The 20462-nt window shown below is 42.9% G+C and overlaps 1 protein-coding gene across 5 annotated transcripts in view; it reads left to right on the top strand.

The window, feature by feature from the left end:
* smpdl3a (sphingomyelin phosphodiesterase acid like 3A) overlaps positions 1–19022 on the top strand; it is a 69795-nt gene extending 50773 nt beyond the window's left edge. For 4 of the 5 annotated variants that reach the window (XM_063034013.1, XM_063034039.1, XM_063034046.1 and 1 more), the window contains 2 exons: positions 11990–12114; positions 14854–19022. In XM_063034013.1, coding sequence (XP_062890083.1) covers positions 11990–12114; positions 14854–15159 — 431 coding nt within the window. In that variant the 3' untranslated portion in view covers positions 15160–19022. Of the gene's footprint in view, positions 1–11989; positions 12115–14034; positions 14553–14853 lie in introns of those variants that run through there. The other variant, XM_063034028.1, reaches the window with a different exon arrangement.
* The last annotated feature ends 1440 nt before the right edge of the window (positions 19023–20462 follow it).

A 20462-nucleotide genomic window follows, 5' to 3' on the forward strand; every position in this document is an offset into this window, starting at 1 on the left:
CAGAGTTAACTTAAGACTACACAGGAATAGAATATTCCACCCACAATGTAATTATAATCTTATAACAAAACAAACAGATGTATCTAGCTTAAATACAGTATGCAAGCAATATTTACCCATTTACACATCCCCATTACTGAAGAAATGGAGTATTCTGAAGTGTGTGGCAGGAAAGCGACCATAAAGCCAACCCGTTATAAGAATATACGGGGGGATGGGAGGAGACATTGAAGAGTGCACACTCAGCACAAAGACAGCAGAATGATAAGTTAATGTATGTGTGTATAAATACATATGTGTAAGGTGTGCATTCACCCAGCGCTGCCTGTCACACAAGCTTATATGCATTCTGCTTCATAATCGACTCGTTACGCCAGCCTGACTCTATCCTTGAAGTTCTCCCCCAAGGTTTTATATATTTCCAGGTTTTGATGTGTGAACATTTCAAAATGGTGTCTAAGTCATTGTATGTGTCAACAAAGGAAGTGGTCCTGGTCTGAGCTTTGGGGAATATCACTGCATGACTTCCTCCAGTCTGAGGAATAATCATTCAGACCTGAAACCGATAGCATTTTGGTGCTGCTAATACCAGGACATAATACCGTAAAACATGGGAGTAGAATTAGGCCATCTGGCCCATCTAGTCTGTTCTACCATTCCATCATGGCTGATTTATTTTCCCTCTCAGCTCCATTCTCCTGCCTACCTCCTGTAACCTTTCCACTGTTTGCTCCAGGCTGTGTGGGTGCGCAGCCACGCAGTAACTGAAATGCACCTGTGCACATAGCCGTTGTTGCCATGCAGCTGGAATAAAGTCAGACCTGAAAAAGTTTACAAAACGTGAAAGATTTTCTTTGTTGTACTGTTATTTCGCTATACCCTTCAACGAATAAACAGAATCAAAAAGTATGTGATTTTCAATTTTCATTCTAAATATTCAAAGTATGCATATTACAAAAGAAAATTAAAGTGCTGCATGGTTTTCAGGCCATCTGTGCAGCTGTAAAAAAAAAAATTAGAGGGAATATTGTTTGACATCCTTACTGATCAAGAACCTATCAACCACCACTTCAAATCATTCCAATGACTTGGCCTCCACAGCCATTTATGGCATTGAATATCACAAATTCACCACCCTCTGGCTAAAGAACTTCCTCCTCATCTCTATTCTAAAGTGATGTCAGGGCTTCATGATAATGGGTCGAGGCAAGGTAGGCTACCTGTGAAGAATAGGAACAGGAAGTATGTCTGTGAGGCTGGTGTTCTGTACTGGGTGTCAGATGTGGGAAGTCCAAGAGACTCCCAGCCTTCTGGAAGGCCACATCTGCGCTAGGTGCATCGAGCTGCAGCTCCTTAGGGACCGTGTTAGGGAACTGGAGATGCAGCTCGATGACCTTTGTCTGGTCAGGGGAAGTGAGGAGGTGATACGGAGGAGCTATAGGCAAGTAGGCACACCGGGGCCTCAAGACGCAGATAAGTGGGTAACAGTCAGGAGGGGGAAGGGCAAGGGTCAGATACTAGAGAGTACCCCTGTGGCTGTCCCCCTTAACAATAAGTACTCCTGTTTGAGTACTTTTGGGGGGGTGGGGGGGAACTGCCTACCTGGGGGAAGCAACAGTGGCCGCGCCTCTGGCACAGAGTCTGGCCCTGTGGCTCAGAAGGGTAGGGAAAGGACGAAGGCAGCAGTAATAGGGGACACTATAGTTAGGGGGTCAGACAGGCAATTCTGTGGACACAGGACAGAAACACGGATGTTAGTTTGCCTCCCAGGTGCCAGGATCCAGGATGTTTCTGATCGCATCCACGATATCCTGAAGTGGGAACGTGAACAGCCAGAGGTCGTGGTACATATTGGTACCAACGACAGAGGTAGGAAAAGGGTGGAGATCCTGAAAACAGATTACAGGGAGTTAGGAAGGAAGTTGATAAGCAAGACCTCAAAGGTAGTAATCTCGGAATTACTGCCTGTGCCATGCAACAGTGAGAATAGGAATAGAATGAGGTGGAGGATAAATACTCCCAATTCCAGAACAAGTACAGCCTATCCTCTTGTAGGCTTATCTACATATTGTGTTAGGAAACCTTCCTGAACACACCTACTAACTCTACCCCATCTAAACCCCTTTGATCTAGTGAGATACGAGGCTGAGGGATTGGAGCAGGGGGCAGGGATTCAGATTTCTGGATCACTGGGACCTCTTTTGGGGCAGGTGTGATGTATACAAAAAGGAGGGGTTGCATTTGAATCCCAGGGGGACCAATATACTGGCAGGGAGGTTTGCTGAGGCTGCTGGGGAGAGTTTAAACTAGACTTGCTGGGGGGTAGGAATTGAACTGAAGAGTCGGAGGAAGAGGCAGTTGGCTCACAAATAGAGAAAGACAGTGTGAAAAGGAGGATAGGCAGGTCATTGAGATGGGATACGCTCAGACTGATGCAAGAAGCATCATGGACAAAGTGGATGAGTTTATAGAGCGTGGATCAGTACTTGGAGCTATGATGTTGTGGCTTGGATGACAGAGACTTGGATGGTTCAAGGGCAGGAATGCTTACTTTGAGTGCCAGGCTTTAGATGGTTCAGAAAGGACAGGGAGGGAGGCAAAAGAGGTGGGGGCGTGGCACTGTTGATCAGAGATAGTGTCATGGCTGCAGAAAAGGATGAAGTCATGGAGGGATTGTCTACTGAGTCTGTGGGTGGAAGTTAGAAACTGGAAGGGGTCAATAACTCTAATGGGTGTTTTTTATAGACAACCCAATCGTAACAGGGACATCAAGGAGCAGATAGGGAGACAGATTCTGAAAATGTGTAATAATACCAGGGTTGTCATGGTGGGAGATTTTAATTTCCCAAATATTGATTGACATCTCACTAGATCAAAGGGGTTTAGATGGGGTAGAGTTAGTAGGTGTGTTCAGAAAGGTTTCCTAACACAATATGTAGATAAGCCTACAAGAGGATAGGCTGTACTTGTTCTGGAATTGGGAAATGAACCTGGTCAAGTGTTAGATCTCTCAGTGGGAGAGCATTTTCGAGATAGTGATCACAGTTCTATCTCCGTTAACATAGCATTGGAGAGGGATAGGAACAGACAAGTTAGGAAAGCATTTAATTGGAGTAAGGGGCAATAAGAAGCTATCAGGCAGGAACTTGGAAGCATAAATTGAGTGTTCTCAGGGAAACGTACGGCAGAAATGTAGCAAATGTTCAGAGGATGTTTGCATGGCGTTCTGCATAGGTATGTTCCAATAAGACAGGGAAAGGATAGTAGGGTAAAGGGACCCTGGTGTACAAAGGCTGTTGAAAATCTAATCAAGAAGAAAAAAGCTTACGAAAGGTTTAAAAAAAAAACTAGGTAGTGATAGAGAAGATTATAAGGCTAACAGGATGGAGCTTTAGAATAAAATTAGGAGAGCCAGAAGGGGCCATGTGAAGGACTTGGCGAGCAGGATTAAGGAAATCCCCAAGGCATTTTACAAGTATGTGAAGAGCAAGAGGATAACACGTGAGAGAATAGTGCCAATCAAGTGTGACAATGGAAAAGAGTGCATGGAACCAGAGGAGATAGCTGAGGTACTTAATGTATACTTTGCTTCAGTATTCACTACAGAAAAGATCTTAGTGATTGTGGGGATGGCTTACAGCGGACTGAAAAGCTTGAGCATATAGACATTAAGAAAGAGGATGTGCTGGAGCTTTTGGAAAGTATCAAGTTGGATAAGTCTCTAGGACCGGGTGAGATGTACCTCAGGTTACTGTGGGAAGTGAGGGAGGAGATTGCTGAGCCTCTGGCAATGGTCTTTGCGTCATCAATGGTGACGGGAGAGGTTACAGAGGATTGGAGGGTTGCAGATGCTGTTCCCTGAGAGACAGAATTTATGAACATTTGGAGAGGCATAATATGATTAAGAATAGTCAGCATGGTTTTGTCAAAGACAGGTCGTGCCTTATGAGCCTGATTTAATTTTTGAGGATGTGACTAAACATATTGATGAAGGTAGAGTAGTAGATGTGGATTTCAGCAAGGCATTTGATAAGGTACCCCATGCAAGGCTTATTGAGAAAGTTAGGAGGCATGGGATCCAAGGGGACCTTGCTTTGTGGATCCAGAATGGGCTTGCTCACAGAAGGCAAAGTGTGGTTGTAGACGGGTCATCTTCTGCATGGAGGATGGTGACCAGTGGTGTGCCTCAGGGATCTGTTCTGGGACCCCTTTTTGTGATTTTTATAAATGACCTGAGTGAGGAAGTGGAGGGATGGGTTAGTAAATCTGCTGAAGAAACAAAGGTTTGGGGTGTTGTGGATAGTGTGGAGAGCTGTCAAAGGTTACAGCGGGACATTGATAGGACGAAAAACTAGGCTGTGATGTGGCAGATGGAGTTCAACCCAGATAAGTGTGAGGTGGTTCATTTTGGTAGGTCAAATATGATGGCTGAATATAGTATTAATGGTAAGACTCTTGGCAGTGTGGAGGATTAGGTGGATCTTGGGGTCCGAGTCCATAGGACACTCAAAGCAGCTGTGCAGGTTGACTCTGTGGTTAAGAAGGCATACAGTGCATTGGCCTTCATCAACTGTGGGATTGAAAATAAGAGCAGAAAGGTAATTTGCTGCTATATAGGACCATGGTCAGACCCCACCTGGAGTACTGCACTCAGTTCTGGTCACCTCACTACAGGAAGGATGTGGAAACCATAGAAAGGGTGCAAAGGAGATTTAACATAGAACATAGAATAGTACAGCACATTACAGGACCTTGGGCCCATAATATTGTGCTGACCCTCAAACTCTGCCTCCCATATAACCCCCCCCACCTTAAATTCCTCCATATGCCTGTCTAGAGGTCTCTTAAACTTCACTAGTGTATCTGCCTCTACCACTGACTCAGGCAGTGCATTCCACGCACCAACCACTCTCCGAGTGAAAAAACCTCCCTCTAGTATCCCCCTTGAACTTCCCACCACTTACCTTAAAGCCATGTCCTCTTGTATTGAGAAGTGGTGCCCTGGGGAAGAGGCGCTGGCTATCCACTCTATCTATTCCTCATAATATCTTGTACACCTCTGTCATGTCTCCTCTCATCCTCCTTCTCTCCAAAGAAGAGAAGTATGTATGTGAAGAGCAAGAGGATAACACATGAGAGAATAGGGCCAATCAAGTGTGACAATGGAAAAGAGTACATGGAACCGTGAGAAGTGAGCTAACCAGACCTTCCAGGTCGGAGGAGGCACGGCAGGTGAAGGAGCGAGTGCGGGGATTGGCTGAGAAGGAGCAGCTGATTTAAAATTATCAGCTAATATAAGCAAGGCTCGGTCGAGGGGAGCGGCCTTGTCGAGGGAAGTGCCTTGCGAGAAAAGTGCGAGTCTTTGTCTTGAGAGTCTTCGGCGAGGAGGCTGAGAGTGGAGACTGCGCCACAGTTGGAGAGGGGAAGAAGTGGAGAAGAGATGACCGCTAGGCTGATTCAGTGTGCTGCGTGCATGACGTGGGAGGTCAGGGACACTGATGGTGCCTCTGGATCCTACACCTGTGGAAAATGTGTCCAGATTCAGCTTCTGAGGGACCGTGTTGCAGCACTGGAGAGGCAACTGGATGACGTTAGGTTAATCCGGGAGAACGAGAGTTTTCTGGACAGGACCTACAGTGAGGTCGTTACACCCAGGATACAGGAAGGGAGAAGGAGGACGACGATGAGCACGGAAAGGATGCTTGAAGTACAGGAGACCCTGGGGGATGTGCCTCTCGTAAACAGGTTCTCCCTCTTGGAAGCTGTCGGGACAGAAGACAGTGCCAGTCTGAGAGGCGGACGGGTCTGCGAGTCAGCAATTGGCGCTGAGGCAAAGTCGAGGAGATAGACGTCAGACAGAGCCATGGTAGTAGGGGACTCCATAGTGAGAGGTACAGAACGGGGTTTCTGTGGCAACAGGCGAGATTTAAGGATGGTGTGTTGCCTCCCTGGTGCCGGGATCCAGGATGTCACGGACCGATTGCAGGGAATCCTGAAGAGTGAAGGAGAACATCCAGAAGTGGTGGTGCATGTCAGCACAAATGACGTGAGGAAGAAGAGGAAAGACATTCTACAGCGCGACTTCAGAGAACTCGGAAGAAGGCTGAAAAGCAGGACTTCCAGGGTGGTTATCTCCGGTTTGCTTCCAGTTCCCCGTGCTGGAGTGGTCAAGAACAGGGAGATAATGGATCTGAATTTGTGGCTGAGGAACTGGTGCAGGAATCAAGGATTTACATTCTTGGACCACTGGGGTATGTTTCGGGGTAAGGATGAATTGTACAAAAGGGACGGGTTGCACCTTAATAAGCGGGGCACCAGCATTCTGGCAGGCAGGTTTGCCTCTGCAACACGGGTGTGTTTAAACTAAGTAGTGGCGGGGGGAGGGGACAAACTGGAAACATAAGGATGGAGATAAAGGGAAAGTGAGAATAAGAAAAGTTAAGAATGACAGCAGAATCAACAGAGCAGAAAGCTCAAGAAGGGATCGTACAGTATGGCCAAGTGAAATAAGAATTGATATGGGAAGTGAGGGGAGTAATGAATTAAAAGTATTATATATGAATGCACGGAGTATAAGAAATAAAGTGGATGAGCTTGAGGCTCAGTTGGAAATTGGTAAGTATGATGTTGTGGGAATGGCAGATGAGTTGAACAGGTACTTTGGATCTGTCTTCACTAGGGAAGACACAAACAATCTCCCAGATGTAATAGTGGCCAAAGGACCTAGGGTAATGGATGAATTGAAGGAAATTTATTTTAGGCAGGAAATGGTGTTGGATAGACTGTTGGGTCTGAAGGCTGCTAAGTCCCCGGGACCTGATGGTCTGCATCCCAGGGTACTTAAGGAGGTGGCCTTAGAAATCGTGGACGCATTGGTAATCATTTTCCAATGTTCTATAGATTCAGGATCAGTTCCTGTGGATTGGAGGGTGGCTAATGTTGTCCCTGTCTTCAAGAAGGGAGGAAGAGAGAAAACAGGGAATTTTAGACCGGTTAGCTTGACGTCGGTGGTGGGAAAGATGCTGGAGTCAATTATAAGAGATGAAATTAGGACTAATCTGGATAGTAGTAACAGAATAGGTCGGAGTCAGCATGGACTTATAAAGGGGAAATCATGCTTGACTAATCTTCTGGAATTTTTTGAGGATGCAACTATGAAAATGGACAAGGGAGAGCCAGTGGATGTAGTATACCTGGACTTACAGAAAGCCTTTGATAAAGTCCCACATAGGAGATTAGTGGTTAAAAATTAGGGCACATTGTATTGGGGGCAGAGTACTGACATGGATTGAAAGTTGGCTGGCTGACAGAAAACAAAGAGTAGCGATTAACGGGTCCCTTTCGGAATGGCAGGCGGTGACCAGTGGGGTACCGCAGGGTTCAGTGCTGGGACCACAGCTGTTTACAATATATATTAATGATTTAGATGAGGGAATTAAAAGTAACATTAGCAAATTTGCTGATGACACAAAGCTGGGTGGCAGTGTGAAATGTGAGGAGGATGTTATGAGAATGCAGGGTGACTTGGACAGGCTGGGTGAGTGGGCAGATGCATGGCAGATGCAGTTTAATGTGGATAAATGTGAGGTTATCCACTTTGGTGGTAAGAACAGGAAGGCAGATTATTAGCTAAATGGAGTCAAGTTAGGAAAAGGAGAAGCACAATGAGATCTAGGTGTTCTTGTACATCAGTCACTAAAAACAAGCATGCAAGTACAGCAGGCAGTGAAGAAAGCTAATGGCATGCTGGCCTTCATAACAAAGGGAATTGAGTATAAGAGCAAAGAGGTCCTTCTGCAGCTGTACAGGGCCCTGATGAGACCACACCTGGAGTACTGTGTGCAGTTTTGGTCTCCAAATTTGAGGATCGACATTCTTGCTATTGAGGGAGTGCAGCGTAGGTTCACAAGGTTAATTCCCGGGATGGCGGGACTGTCATATGTCAAAAAATTGGAGCGACTGGGCTTGTATACTCTGGAATTTAGAACGCTGAGAAGGGATCTTATTGAAACATATAAGATTATTAAGAGATTGGACACGCTGCAGGCAGAAAGCATGTTCCTGCTGATGGGTGAGTCCAGAACCAGAGACCACAGTTTAAGAATTAGGGGTAGGCCATTTAGAATGGAGTTGAGGAAAAACTTTTTCACCCAGAGAGTGGTGCATATATGGAATGCTCTGCCACAGAAGGCTGTGGAGGCCAAGTCTCTGGATGCTTTCAAAAAAGAGATGGATAGAGCTCTTAAAGATAGTGGAGTCAAAGGTTATGGGGATAAGGCAGGAACTGGATACTGATAGTGGATGATCAGCCATGATCACAGTGAATGGCGGTGCTGGCTGGAAGAGCCAAATGGCCTACTCCTGCACCTATTGTCTATTGTCTATTGTCAAAGAGTAAAGCCCTAGCTCCCTTAATCTCTGATCATAATCCATACTCTCTAAACCAGGCAGCATCCTGGTAAGTCTCCTCTGTACCCTTTTCAATGCTTCCACATCCTTCCTATAGTGAGGCGACCAGAACTGGACACAGTACTCCAAGTGTGGCCGAAACGGAGTTTTATAGAGCTGCATCATGACATCGCGACTCTTAAACTCTATCCCTGGACTTATGAAAGCTCACACTCCATAAGCTTTCTTAACTACCCTATCCACCTGTGAGGCAACTTTCAGGGATCTGTGGACATGTACCCCCAGATCCCTCTGCTCCTCCACACTACCAAGTATCCTGCCATTTACTTTGTACTCTGCCTTGGAGTTTGTCCTTCCAAAGTGTACCACTTCACACTTCTCTGGGTTGAACTCCATCTGCCACTTCTCAGCCCATTTCTGCATCCTATCAATGTCTCTCTGCAATCTTTGACAATCCCCTACACTATCTACAACACCACCAACCTTTGTGTCACCTGCAAACTTGCCAACCCACCCTTCTACCCCCATATCCAGGTCATTAATAAAAATCACGAAGAGTAGAGGTCCCAGAACAGATCCTTGTGGGACACCACTAGTCACAACCCTCCAATCTGAATGTACTCCCTCCACCGTGACTCTCTGTCTTCTGCAGGCAAGCCAATTCTGAATCCACCTGGCCAAACCTCCCTGGATCCCATGCCTTCTGATTTTCTGAATAAGTCTATCGTGTGGAAGCTTGTCAAATGCCTTATTAAAATCCATATAGAACACATCCACTGCACTACCCTCATCTAGATGCCTGGTCACCTCCTCAATGAACTCTATCAGGCTTGTTAGACACGATCTGCCCTTCACAAAGCCATGCTGACTGTCCCTGAGCAGACCATGATTCTCTAAATGTCTATAGATCCTATCTCTAAGAATCTTTTCCAACAGCTTTCCCACCACAGACGTAAGGCTCACTGGTCTATAATTACCCGGAATATCCCTACTACCTTTTTTGAACAAGGGGACAACATTTGCCTCCCTCCAATCCTCCGGTACCATTCCTGTGGACAACGAGGACATAAAGATCCTAGCCAGAGGCTCAGCAATCTCTTCCCTTGCCTCGTGGAGCAGCCTGGGGAATATTCTGTCAGGCCCCGGGGACTTATCCATCCTAATGTATTTTAACAACTCCAACACCTCCTCTCCCTTAATATCTACATGCTCCAGAACATCAACCTCACTCATATTGTCCTCACTGTCATCAAGTTCCCTCTCATTGGTGAATACCGAATAAAAGTATTCATTGAGGACCTGGCTCACTTCCACAGCCTCCAGGCACATCTTCCCAACTTTATCTCTAATCGGAGATTGGGATGTTTACAGGGATGTGCCTGGATTGGGGAGCATGGCTTATGAGAATAGATTGAGTGAACTCAGCCTTTTCTCCTTGGAGCGGTGGAGGATGAGAGGTGACCTGATAGGGGTGTATAAGATGATGAGAGGCATTGATCGTGTGGATAGTCAGAGGCTTTTCCCTAGGGCTGAAATGGCTAACACATGAGGGCTCAGTTTTAAGGTGATTGGAAGTAGGTACGGAGGAGATGTCAGGGGTAAGTTTTTTACGCAGTGGTGAGTACGTGGAATGGGCTGCCGGCAACGGTGGTGGAGGCAGATACAATGGGGTCTTTTAAGAGACTCCTGGATAGGTGCATGGAGCTTAGAAAAATAGAGGGCTATGGGTAACTCTAGATAACTTCTAAAGTAAGTACATGTTCGGCACAGCATTGTGGGCCGAAGGGCCTGTGTTGTGCTGTAGGTTTTCTATGTTTGTGTCCTTGTATTCTGAGGCTGTGCCCTCTGATCCTAGACTCTTCCACCACTAGAAACATTCTCTCCTAGTCCACTCTATGTAGGCCTTTTAATATTCAATAGGTTTCAATGAGATCTGCTCTGAATCTTATGAACTCCAGCAAGTACAGGCCCAGAGCCATCGAACTGTCCCCAACTGCTAACACTTTCATTCCTGCAATCATTCGTATGAACCTCCCCGGACCCTCTGTGAAACAGTGGTGAAAATGACTGTGGAAATATTGGGCTTTATCCGTTGAAGAACCAGTTTACAGGATCAGAAAAATATACCTCGTTATTTTGTTTCTAATCACCATGAATTTACAGAATTAATGATATCATTGAACAGTTCCAGTTCATCGACAACCTACTTGCCAACCTTTACTTCCAGGATAGGAAGTACTGCTCAGCTCCAAACCTCGGCATGATGTTGATCTAGATTTGGATGCATTTAAGGCAATTAGTGTGTTAAGCTCCTAAGCAGTATTGAGCAAATGTTTTAATTTTGAGATGCTGGATAGAAATTTAATTGCGATGTGGCTTGATTTTAAAACATTGGGAATGTTAGGAGGTATACAGTGGAATGCTTTTAGCTGAGCAAAATATTTGGAAAAGTACCACTGTATTGGTAAAGATAGAAATAATGATAACTATGTTCGATAGAAGGACATTGGAAATTGATGAAGGGGAATTTTCCAATCAGATGAAATCTACTTCAATGCATTTTAATTGTATATTATTCATGCCGTACAAGTTTATAAATATGAACAAAATTTTTATTGTTGGAGATCTTGGAGACATTCCAGCAAAGGAGATGTCACTTTTTAGAGAGGTAGACATCATTAGTAATTTTTTTGCCCTAATATCTACCTAAATACTACTATAGTTGTCGTGAATTAACATATTGTTTTGTCACTATTGTTTTCGTAAACTAGTAGAATAACCATTTCATTCAGCTTCTGACAAGTCATGAAATGGAAGATTAGTCCGTCTGTTTCAGAGATGATTGATATGGTAATTGGGAAAACCCTCCTTCTGTATTTTGTGCCCATTGCAGAAGTCAGCCAAGGCCTTGGTTTTGTGTCTTTAGTGAAAGACAGCATTTTGAGGAATGGAGACCTCCCTCAAAAATCCAATTAGAATTAGAATCAGAATCAGGTTTGTTATCACTAACATATGACATGTCAGGTTATTTGATGTTTGTGGGAATGGTACAGTGACAAATATAAAACTTTACTGCATTTCTATTGTAACATAGTAGAGATTGCAAAAGAGGAATAGCTAGTGTTCATCAACCATTGAGAAATGTGATGGTGGTGAGGAAGAAGGTGTTCCTAAGACACTAAGAGTGAGTCTTTCCTGATGATAGCAATGAGAAGATGGCATATCCCGGCTGCTGTCTTCTTGAGGCACCACCATTTCAGGATGCCCTCCGTGGTGGGGAGGGTGGTGCCCGTGGTCAATCTGGCTGAGTCTATAAAACCAGTCCATATACAGAACTAAAACTCAACCTCCTGACCAAAATTCAACTATGTTAAATTAAAAATGATGCTGATGCATTTGGTGCTATTAATGTATATCATAAATATAAATGTTTTGGTAATGAATTCTGTACTTTGTATTGTAATCTATTTGTGTTTTAAAGTGGATCATTTTACATTTATATTTTAGTGATAGGAAAAAGTATTCTTTAAAAATGTAAACATTAAATCATTGAATTTTAATTTCATAATCTCTCCATTAGGGAATCCAATCAACTCTTTGTTTGTGGCACCGGCTATAACCCCCCAAAGAGGAATTTCAGAGCAAGTAACCAACAACCCAGGCTTGCGCCTGTATAAGTATGACACAAGTGATTACAGTCTGCTGGTAAGTGTCTGCTCCCTGTGAGTGAATTGACATTCTGAAGTGAGTGCCGTCTGTACTGGAGACTTCCCACTGGTGTGGTTTGCCTTCAGTCTTCTGGTTTAAAAAAATTAATTTATGAAAATACCAACTTCTATATAACAGCATAATTCCATTCAGCTGAATGGAATGTAGCTTTGTTTCCCTATTAAAATACATGCTTTGTGTTTGAGCGTTAACCTAATACAATTTTAATCTGGCTGAAAATGGATTAATCCTTAACAACAGACACTTTAATGAGGGTAACTAGTATTACAGTTACTATTTTCTATGTTTCTATAAAACCGAAACTCGGTCATGGATGGCAGGGTGGAGATATATTTCTACTACAGGAGGTGTAAGGCTCTCCTTCCCTCTGCTAGCCTGTAGGTCACCCTTGGACAAGGTGTAGCACCTGCTTAGCCACCCGATCAGGGTCACGTGAACATAGAACATAGAATAGTACAGCACAGTACAGGCCCTTCGGCCCACAATGTTGTACCGATTCTTAAACCCTACCTCCCATGTAACCCCCCATCTTAAATTCCTCCATATACCTGTCTAGTAGTCTCTTAAATTTCACTAGTGTATCTGCTTCCACCACTGACTCAGGCAGTGCATTCCACGTACCAACCACTCTCTAAGTAAAAATCCTTTCTCTAATATCCCCCTTGAACTTCCCACCCCTTACCTTAAAGCCATGTCCTCTTGTATTGAGCAGTGGTGCCCTGGGGAAGAGGCACTGGCTGTCCACTCTATCTATTCCTCCTAATATCTTGTATACCTCTATCATGACTCCTCTTATCCTCCTTCTCTCCAAAGATTAAAGCCCTAGCTCCCTTACTCTCTGATCATAATGCATACTCTCTAAACCAGGCAGCATCTTGGTAAATCTCTTCTGTACCCTTTCCAATGCTTCCACATCCTTCCTATAGTGAGGCGACCAGAACTGGACACAGTACTCCAAGTGTGGCCTAACCAGAATTTTATAGAACTGCATCATTACCCCGTGACTCTTAAACTCTATCCCTCGACTTATGAAAGCTAACACCCCATAAGCTTTCTTAACTACCCTATCTACCTGTGAGGCAACTTTCAGAGATCTGTGGACATGTACCCCCAGATCCCTCTGCTCATGGGAGCAGGCGGTAGACAGTCATATGAGCAGCTGGTGCATATCACAAGTCCTGGTTTGAGAAATCGGTGTTAATGCCTTCTTCTTCAGCCCTTTACTTTTTCTACCTATCACCTCACAACTCTCACATTATCTCCCTTCCCCACTCTCTTGGCTCCACCTATCACCACCTAGCTTGTACTCCTTCCCCTCCCCCCACCTTCTTGTTCTGGGCTCTTCCACTTACCTTTCCAGTCCTAAAGAAGGGTCTCGGCCTGAAATGTCAACTCTTCATTTCTTTCCATTGATGCTGCCTGATATGCTGAGTTCCTCCAGCATTTTATCTATATTACCCTAGACTCAATCACTGCAGTTTCACCGCTGTGAGAAAGGGCAGATTCTTAGTTAAGTTAAATATTGGTATAATTTTTTAAGAGATCCCACTGCTCTTTAAAAAAAAATGTATGCACCTGATGTGCTTTCAGGAACCTGTGCCATTGACAGAATTGGGAGAGGTATGGCTATTTTCGAATAGATTTTAGAAAATCCTGAGGTGACTGTATTTACATATTATTCATTCAAGATACAGCACAGAACAGGTCCTTCCACCCCTTCGAGCCATGCCGCCCAGAGACACACTAATTTAACCCTAGCCTAATCACGAGACAATTTGTAACGACCAAATAACGTACTAGCCTACTAAGTCTTTGCAATGTTGGAGGAAACTGGAGCACCTGGAGGAAACCCATGTGCACACAGGAAGGAATATAATTATAAATATTTGCTTACAGGAAACACCAAAATTGAACTCCGAACTCTGGAGTCCTGAGCTGTGATCGTCGTGCTAACTGCTAAGCTGTCGTGGCACCCCAATTGTATTCAGCTATAATACTCTTGCATTTAACACTTCCTCTAATTTTGAGCTGGTGTGGCTGATTCTGTAAAGATTGTGTTGAAATTAAGTGGAAACTTGGTTGCAGAAGTCTAGGAGAGTCTGCTTGGTGTGTTCCTCTGCACTTGAGGGATGCTCTCGGCCTGTAATTTCCATTACAGAGAAAGGGAGGATGCAGGTAGACTTCAGGGACACTTTGCTGAATAAAAAGTATTTTGTGGCACTACTCCCTTTTTCTGTAACTCTATTTGTTTGCTGACTGAAAACATGTAGAAAGCTCGAGGAGTTATAGAGCACTACAGCACAGAAACAGTCCCTTTGGTCCTATTCTGCTACAGTAGTATAATGGCAAATTTCCCCTCTGCCATCTGATTTCTGAATGGACACTGAACCCATGAACACTACCTCACTACTTTTTTATTCCTATTTTTGCACTACTTATTGAATTTAACTATTTAATATATGTTTATTTACTGTGATTCATTTCTTCTATTATGTACTGCATTGTACAACTGCTGCAAAGACAATAAATTTCACGACATATGCCAGTGATATTAAACCTAATTCTGATTCTAAAAAAAACTTCTGCAGATCCATAATGTCAGCTGATCCAGCCTGATCTCGTTTGCATGATAATTATTTCAGAAATTGCATAACTAATGTCAAACTTCTACATGTTTACCGGAAAATATTGTGCAGAAATACTATTTTCTTTCAGGATTTCTGGCAGTATTATCTGAATCTTACAGAAGCAAATGAGAAGAAGCAGCCGGACTGGAAGTTGGAATACATCATGACACTCGGTTATGGCATAAAAGATTTGCATCCACAGTCTTTGTATGGTTTAACTGATCAATTCATAATTCCGCAAAGTGAGAAATTTGATATGTATTATAATCATTACTTAGTCAACTATGATACAAGAAAGAAATGTGTTGGCCTTTGTAAGATAAAACAAGTATGTGCCATAAGATATTTGGATATCACTTCATACACAAACTGCATTCAAAAGGGACTAAAATAGAGCGTTTTCAGGGGAAATGTTGGTATTAAGCACTTAACAGGCCTTTTGTCCAGTGCTTAAACTTAAAAGAAGATCGTTATTTTTATTTCCCGGCAGGCTGGTACATTTTACTTGTTTTAAACTAGTTACCTTGCACTTTATTTTATGTACGTATTCTCAGTCGTTTATATCTTCCCAGCATTGAGGTTCAGTTTTGTTCTAATCTGGTGCAGGTTTTTTTTTATTGCTGACGTGGTTTTATTTTGGAATTTCCACTGTATATTCTCTCTTCTGAATGTCAGTGTCCATGTAATGCATTGAGAAAGGTTATTTGGTCCTTATGACTATTCTGGCTCTCTAAAGTGTAATCTAAATAATCCCACTTGATGTGTTTTCTTAATAACTTTGAAATATTTCTAGCTTTCATTACTTATTCTTTTATCTGTTTCCAATATCACTTTTAGATTACTTTCCAGATTCCAATTTGCTGTGTACTTTAAAGATTTTCTGATCTTCAAAATGATCTTAAATCTATATTATTTGATATTTTCTGAAAATTTTCCTCATTATTTTACTCAGTCAAAATCCTTCCATAATTTTGAACATAATTAACCCTCAACCATCTCAGCTCATTTTTTTTTCAGGAGAGGCTTTTGTTACGTTAATTCCTCTGTGCAAATAAAATCACACAATTGTCACAAATGAGGTGAATCTCCTCAGTACCCTGTCTCTAAAGGATTTGTCACCTGCCTTAATTGTAGAAATTTGCAGTTTAGCTAAGGCCTAACTACCACAAGATTGTAAGATATAGGAGCAGAATTATGCCACTTAGCCCATCACATCTGCTTTGACATTTCATCATGACTGATCCAATTTCCCTCTTAGTCCCAGTTACCTGCCTTCTCCCTATATCCCTTCATGCCTTTGACTAATCAAGAATCTATCAACCTCTGCTTTAAATATACCCAATTACCCAATGACTAGGCCTCCACAGCCATGTGTGGGAACGGATTCCACAGATTCACCACTCTCTGTGTGAATAAATTCTTCCTAATCTCTGATCTAAATGGATGTCCCTCTATTCTGAGGCTGTGTCCTTTGGTCTTGGATTCCTCCACCATAGGAAACATTATTTCCACAAGCTCTCTATCAAGGCCTTTCAAATACTTGATAGGTTTCTCTGAGGTCACCCACATTCTTCTGAATTCCAGTAAGTACAGGCCAGACCCATCAAATGTTCCTTGTATGACAAACCTTTCAGTCCTGGAATCATTTTCATGAACCTCCTTCGAGCCCTCTCCAATGTCAGCACATCCTTTCCAGATAAGAGGCCCAAAACTGCTCACAATACTCCATGTGAGGCCTCCCCAGTGCTTTATAAAGTCTCACCATTGCACCATTGCTTCAATATTCTAGTCCTCTCAAAATGAATGCTAACATTGCATTTGCTTTCTCATCACAGACTCAGCCTGCAAAGGTTGAGTGATGAAGGCAAATGCAACGTTAGCATTCAATTAGTGCTTTAAGAATTTGATGCTGATTTAATGGATGGGTCTTGAGGAAAACTAGATGGGAAGGACCTATTTCCCACAGCATATCTCATGGGGTACAGGTTCAAAGTAATTCACAGAAAGATGTGAAAAAAACCTGAGGAAAGACCTTGACAGGCATAGAGCTGAAAATCGGGGTTAAATTGGGTATTGTTTAGCACGGACTAGGTGGATCAAATAAGACCATAATGCTATAAGACGTAGAAGCAGAATTAGGCCACTTGGCCCATCAAGTTTGCTGTGCCACTCAATCATGGTTGATCCTTTTTTCCCTCCCCAGCCTTCTCCCCGTAACCATTGATGCCGTGGCCAATCAAGAACTGATCAAGCTTTACCTTAAATACACCCAATGACCTGCCTTCCATGTCTGCCTGCTGTAACAAATTCCACAAGTTCACCACTGTCTGGCTAAATAAATTTCTCCACACCTCTGTTTTAAATTGACACTCCTCTATCCTGAGGCTGTGCTGTCTTGTCCTGGATTACCCCACCATGGGAAACATCCTTTCCACATCTACTCTGTCTAGGCCTTTCAACATTTGAAAGGTTTCAGTGAGATTTCTCCCTCATCTTTCTAAATTCCAGTGAGTACAGACCCAGTGCCATTAAATGTTCCTCATATGATAACCCCTTCCTTCCTGGAATCATCCTTCTGAACTTCCTCTGAACCCTTTTCAATGCCAGCATTTCTTTTCTTAGATGGGGAGCCCAAAACTGTTCACAATACTCAAGGTGAGTCCTCACCAGTGCCTTAAAAAGCCTCAGCATTACATCCCTGCTCTTATATTCTAGACCTCTTGAAATGAATGCTAATATGGCATTTGCCTTCCTCACCACCAACTCAACCTGTAAGTTAACCTTTAACAAGTTAACAAGAACTCCCAAGTCCCTTTGCATCTCAGATTTTTTGAATTCTCCCAGTTTAGAGAATAGTGTGCACATTTATTTCTACTACCAAGTGTATGACCATGCATTTTCCAACATTGTACTTCATTTGCCATTATCTTCCCCATTCTCCAAATCTGTCTAAGTCCTTCTGCAGCCTACCTGATTCCTCAACACTACCTGCCCTTCCACCAATCTTTGTATCATCTGCAAGTTTGGCAACAAAACCACCTATTCCATCAAATAAATAATTGATATACAGCAAAAAAATAAGCGGTCCCAACACTAAACCCTGTGGAACACCACTAGTCACTGGCAGCCAACCAGAAAAGGATCCTTTTATTCCCACTCACTGCCTCCTACCAATCAGCCAGTGCTCTAACCTTGCTAGTAACGTTATTGTAATATCATGGTCTCTTAACCTGGTAAGCAGCCTCATGTGTGGCACCTTGCCAAAGGCCTAATGAAAGTCCAAATATATAACATCCACTGCAGCCCCTTTATCTATCTTACTTGTAATCTCCTCAAAGAATTCCAGTAGGTTCATCAGGCAAGATTTTCTCTTAAGGAAACCATGCTGACTTTGTCCCATCTTGTCCTGTGTCACCAAGTACTCTGTCACCTCATCCTTAACAATTGACTCTAACGTCTTCCCAGCCACTGAAATAGGGCTAACTGGTCTATAATTTCATTTCTGCTGCCTTCCTCCTTTCTTAACGAGTGGAGTGATATTTGCAATTTTCCAGTCCTCTGCCACCATTGCAGAGTCCAGTGATTTTTGAAAGATCATTACTAATGCCTTCACAGTCTCTACCACTACCTCTTTCAGAACCCTAGGTGCAGTTCATCTGGCCCGGGTGACTTGTGTCTTTTAGCTTTATGAGCACTTTCTCCCTTGTAATAGTAACTGTACTTGCTTCTCTTCCCTCACACCTTCAACATCTTTCACATTGCCAGTGTCTTCCACAGTGAAGACTGATGCAAAATACTCATTCAGTTACGCAAAATACTCATTCAGTTACACAAATAGCAGATTTCACTGTCATAAAGTTTCCAATAGGTATCTGTCATTTTCAATAAAACCAAGCATCATTTTATTTTCATTTTTTTAGTAAACCTTACAATATCCCGAAGGGTGTCCTTCTTTACTGATAAGGAAACTAATTGTCAGCCTTGATTCAGTTTTTGGACTTTTGGGTTTCAACTCAAATGGGATGGGGTGGTGTTCCAACCGTACTTCAAAGATGTGAGTACTCGATTCAAGATTAAATGCTGTAGCGTATGAGTAATTATGCACCCATTGGTTGAGTAAGAAAGCTGCTTGTTTACATTTTATTAAATGAAATTCTGTCTTCTCTTGATTATGTTCAATGCATGAAAGTCATGTGAATTGGTTTTAATTTGTTTTGTATTTAAAATGTACTTGCAAGTATTAAAATACATTGTCTCTTGAGTTTGCATGAATTTCATTGTCTCTTTCTTTGTATTGGAGATAACTCCCCATTTAAAAAGTTGTCTTTGATTCCATTGGATTGATTTTTAAAGTCAGCAGTCATAGCCTATTAACAGGTTATTAAATATGGATAAGATGGCCGGAGGTGTAGTGTTATCTGCACCAGACCTCAAGGAAAATGAGATTCCAATCTGGCTGACTCTTTGCACGCTTTCCATTCACGCTGGGTTGAGCATTGAGCTACCAACTCGGCCTCATTTTAAAAAAAAGCAAATGCTAAAGAAATGGCAAGGTTTCTGTATGATGTGTCACAAGGTGCAGAGAGGAACTCGAAAACAAAATACGCAAACACCAATATAAATTTTGGACCACGAAGGTCATTAGCCTGAAACATGAAAGCCAGGTTCTCCCTTCATGGATGCTGTCTGACCTGCTGCGATTTCTTTTCGGCATTTATCATGGTCGCTATTCCGTTGTATTTCCAGTTTATATTACTTGCGATGAGGGTGCTGGAATTCACTAAATGGATGGTGGGAGTCAAAAATAATTCACTGGGATGGGGGAATTTGTCCCATGAGGAGAAAGAAATGAAAGCAGGTGATCTCATTGAAATATACAAACTTCTTTAGAAGCTTTACTGAGCAGCACAACATTGGCATTGGCCCAGAGCAGAGTTGAGAAATTCTTTCACGTCGAGTAGTGAATCATTGCAATTCTCGAACTAAGGAGAAACAGTCACTAAATATATTAAAGACTTTTAGATATAGATTCTTACAAATTGGGAGAATTCAGGGATATGGAATTTATTCGAAGAAAGCGAGATTAAAACAATACAGCTTTGAATATTGAGCAAAAAAGAAAAACAATGTATTACTTCCACCTGTCTCCAGTGGTTTTTATAATGCCCCCTGCCCCCCAAAAAAGTATCAGCACTGTTTACATGGTCGATAAAGATGTTCATTGGTTACAGTTTTTGCCGCAGGGGAGTGAGACCTAGTGTTGAGCAAGGACAGAAGCTATGAGTCCTGAGCCTTAATGGGCGGAAGGGTTGCTGTCCTGAAGGAAGAGAGGTGTCTGATATTTGTTCAATGGTTCCATTTAATATCAGAGAATGTATACAATGTGAAATTCTTACTCTCTGCAGACATCCTCAAAACAGAAGAAAAACCACAAAGAATGATGATGGAAAAAACTGAAAGAACCACAAAGAACCTTGCCCACTCTCCCCACTCCCTCCCCCCAATTATTCTAGTAGAATGCATCCCGCCACCCACCATGCAAGCCCCAAAAAGCATCAAGTGCTGTCCATCAGATACTCCTGTTCGTTCCTAAAGTTCGCCATCCCTCAGGTTCGTTCGTTCTCGTTCTCTCTCTCTCTCTCTCTCTCTCTCTCTGTCTCTCTCTCTCTCTCTCTCTCTCTCTCACTCACACACACA

This window comes from Mobula hypostoma, chromosome 2 (genome assembly GCF_963921235.1).
Source record: "Mobula hypostoma chromosome 2, sMobHyp1.1, whole genome shotgun sequence".
NCBI classification, from domain to species: Eukaryota; Metazoa; Chordata; class Chondrichthyes; order Myliobatiformes; family Myliobatidae; genus Mobula; species Mobula hypostoma.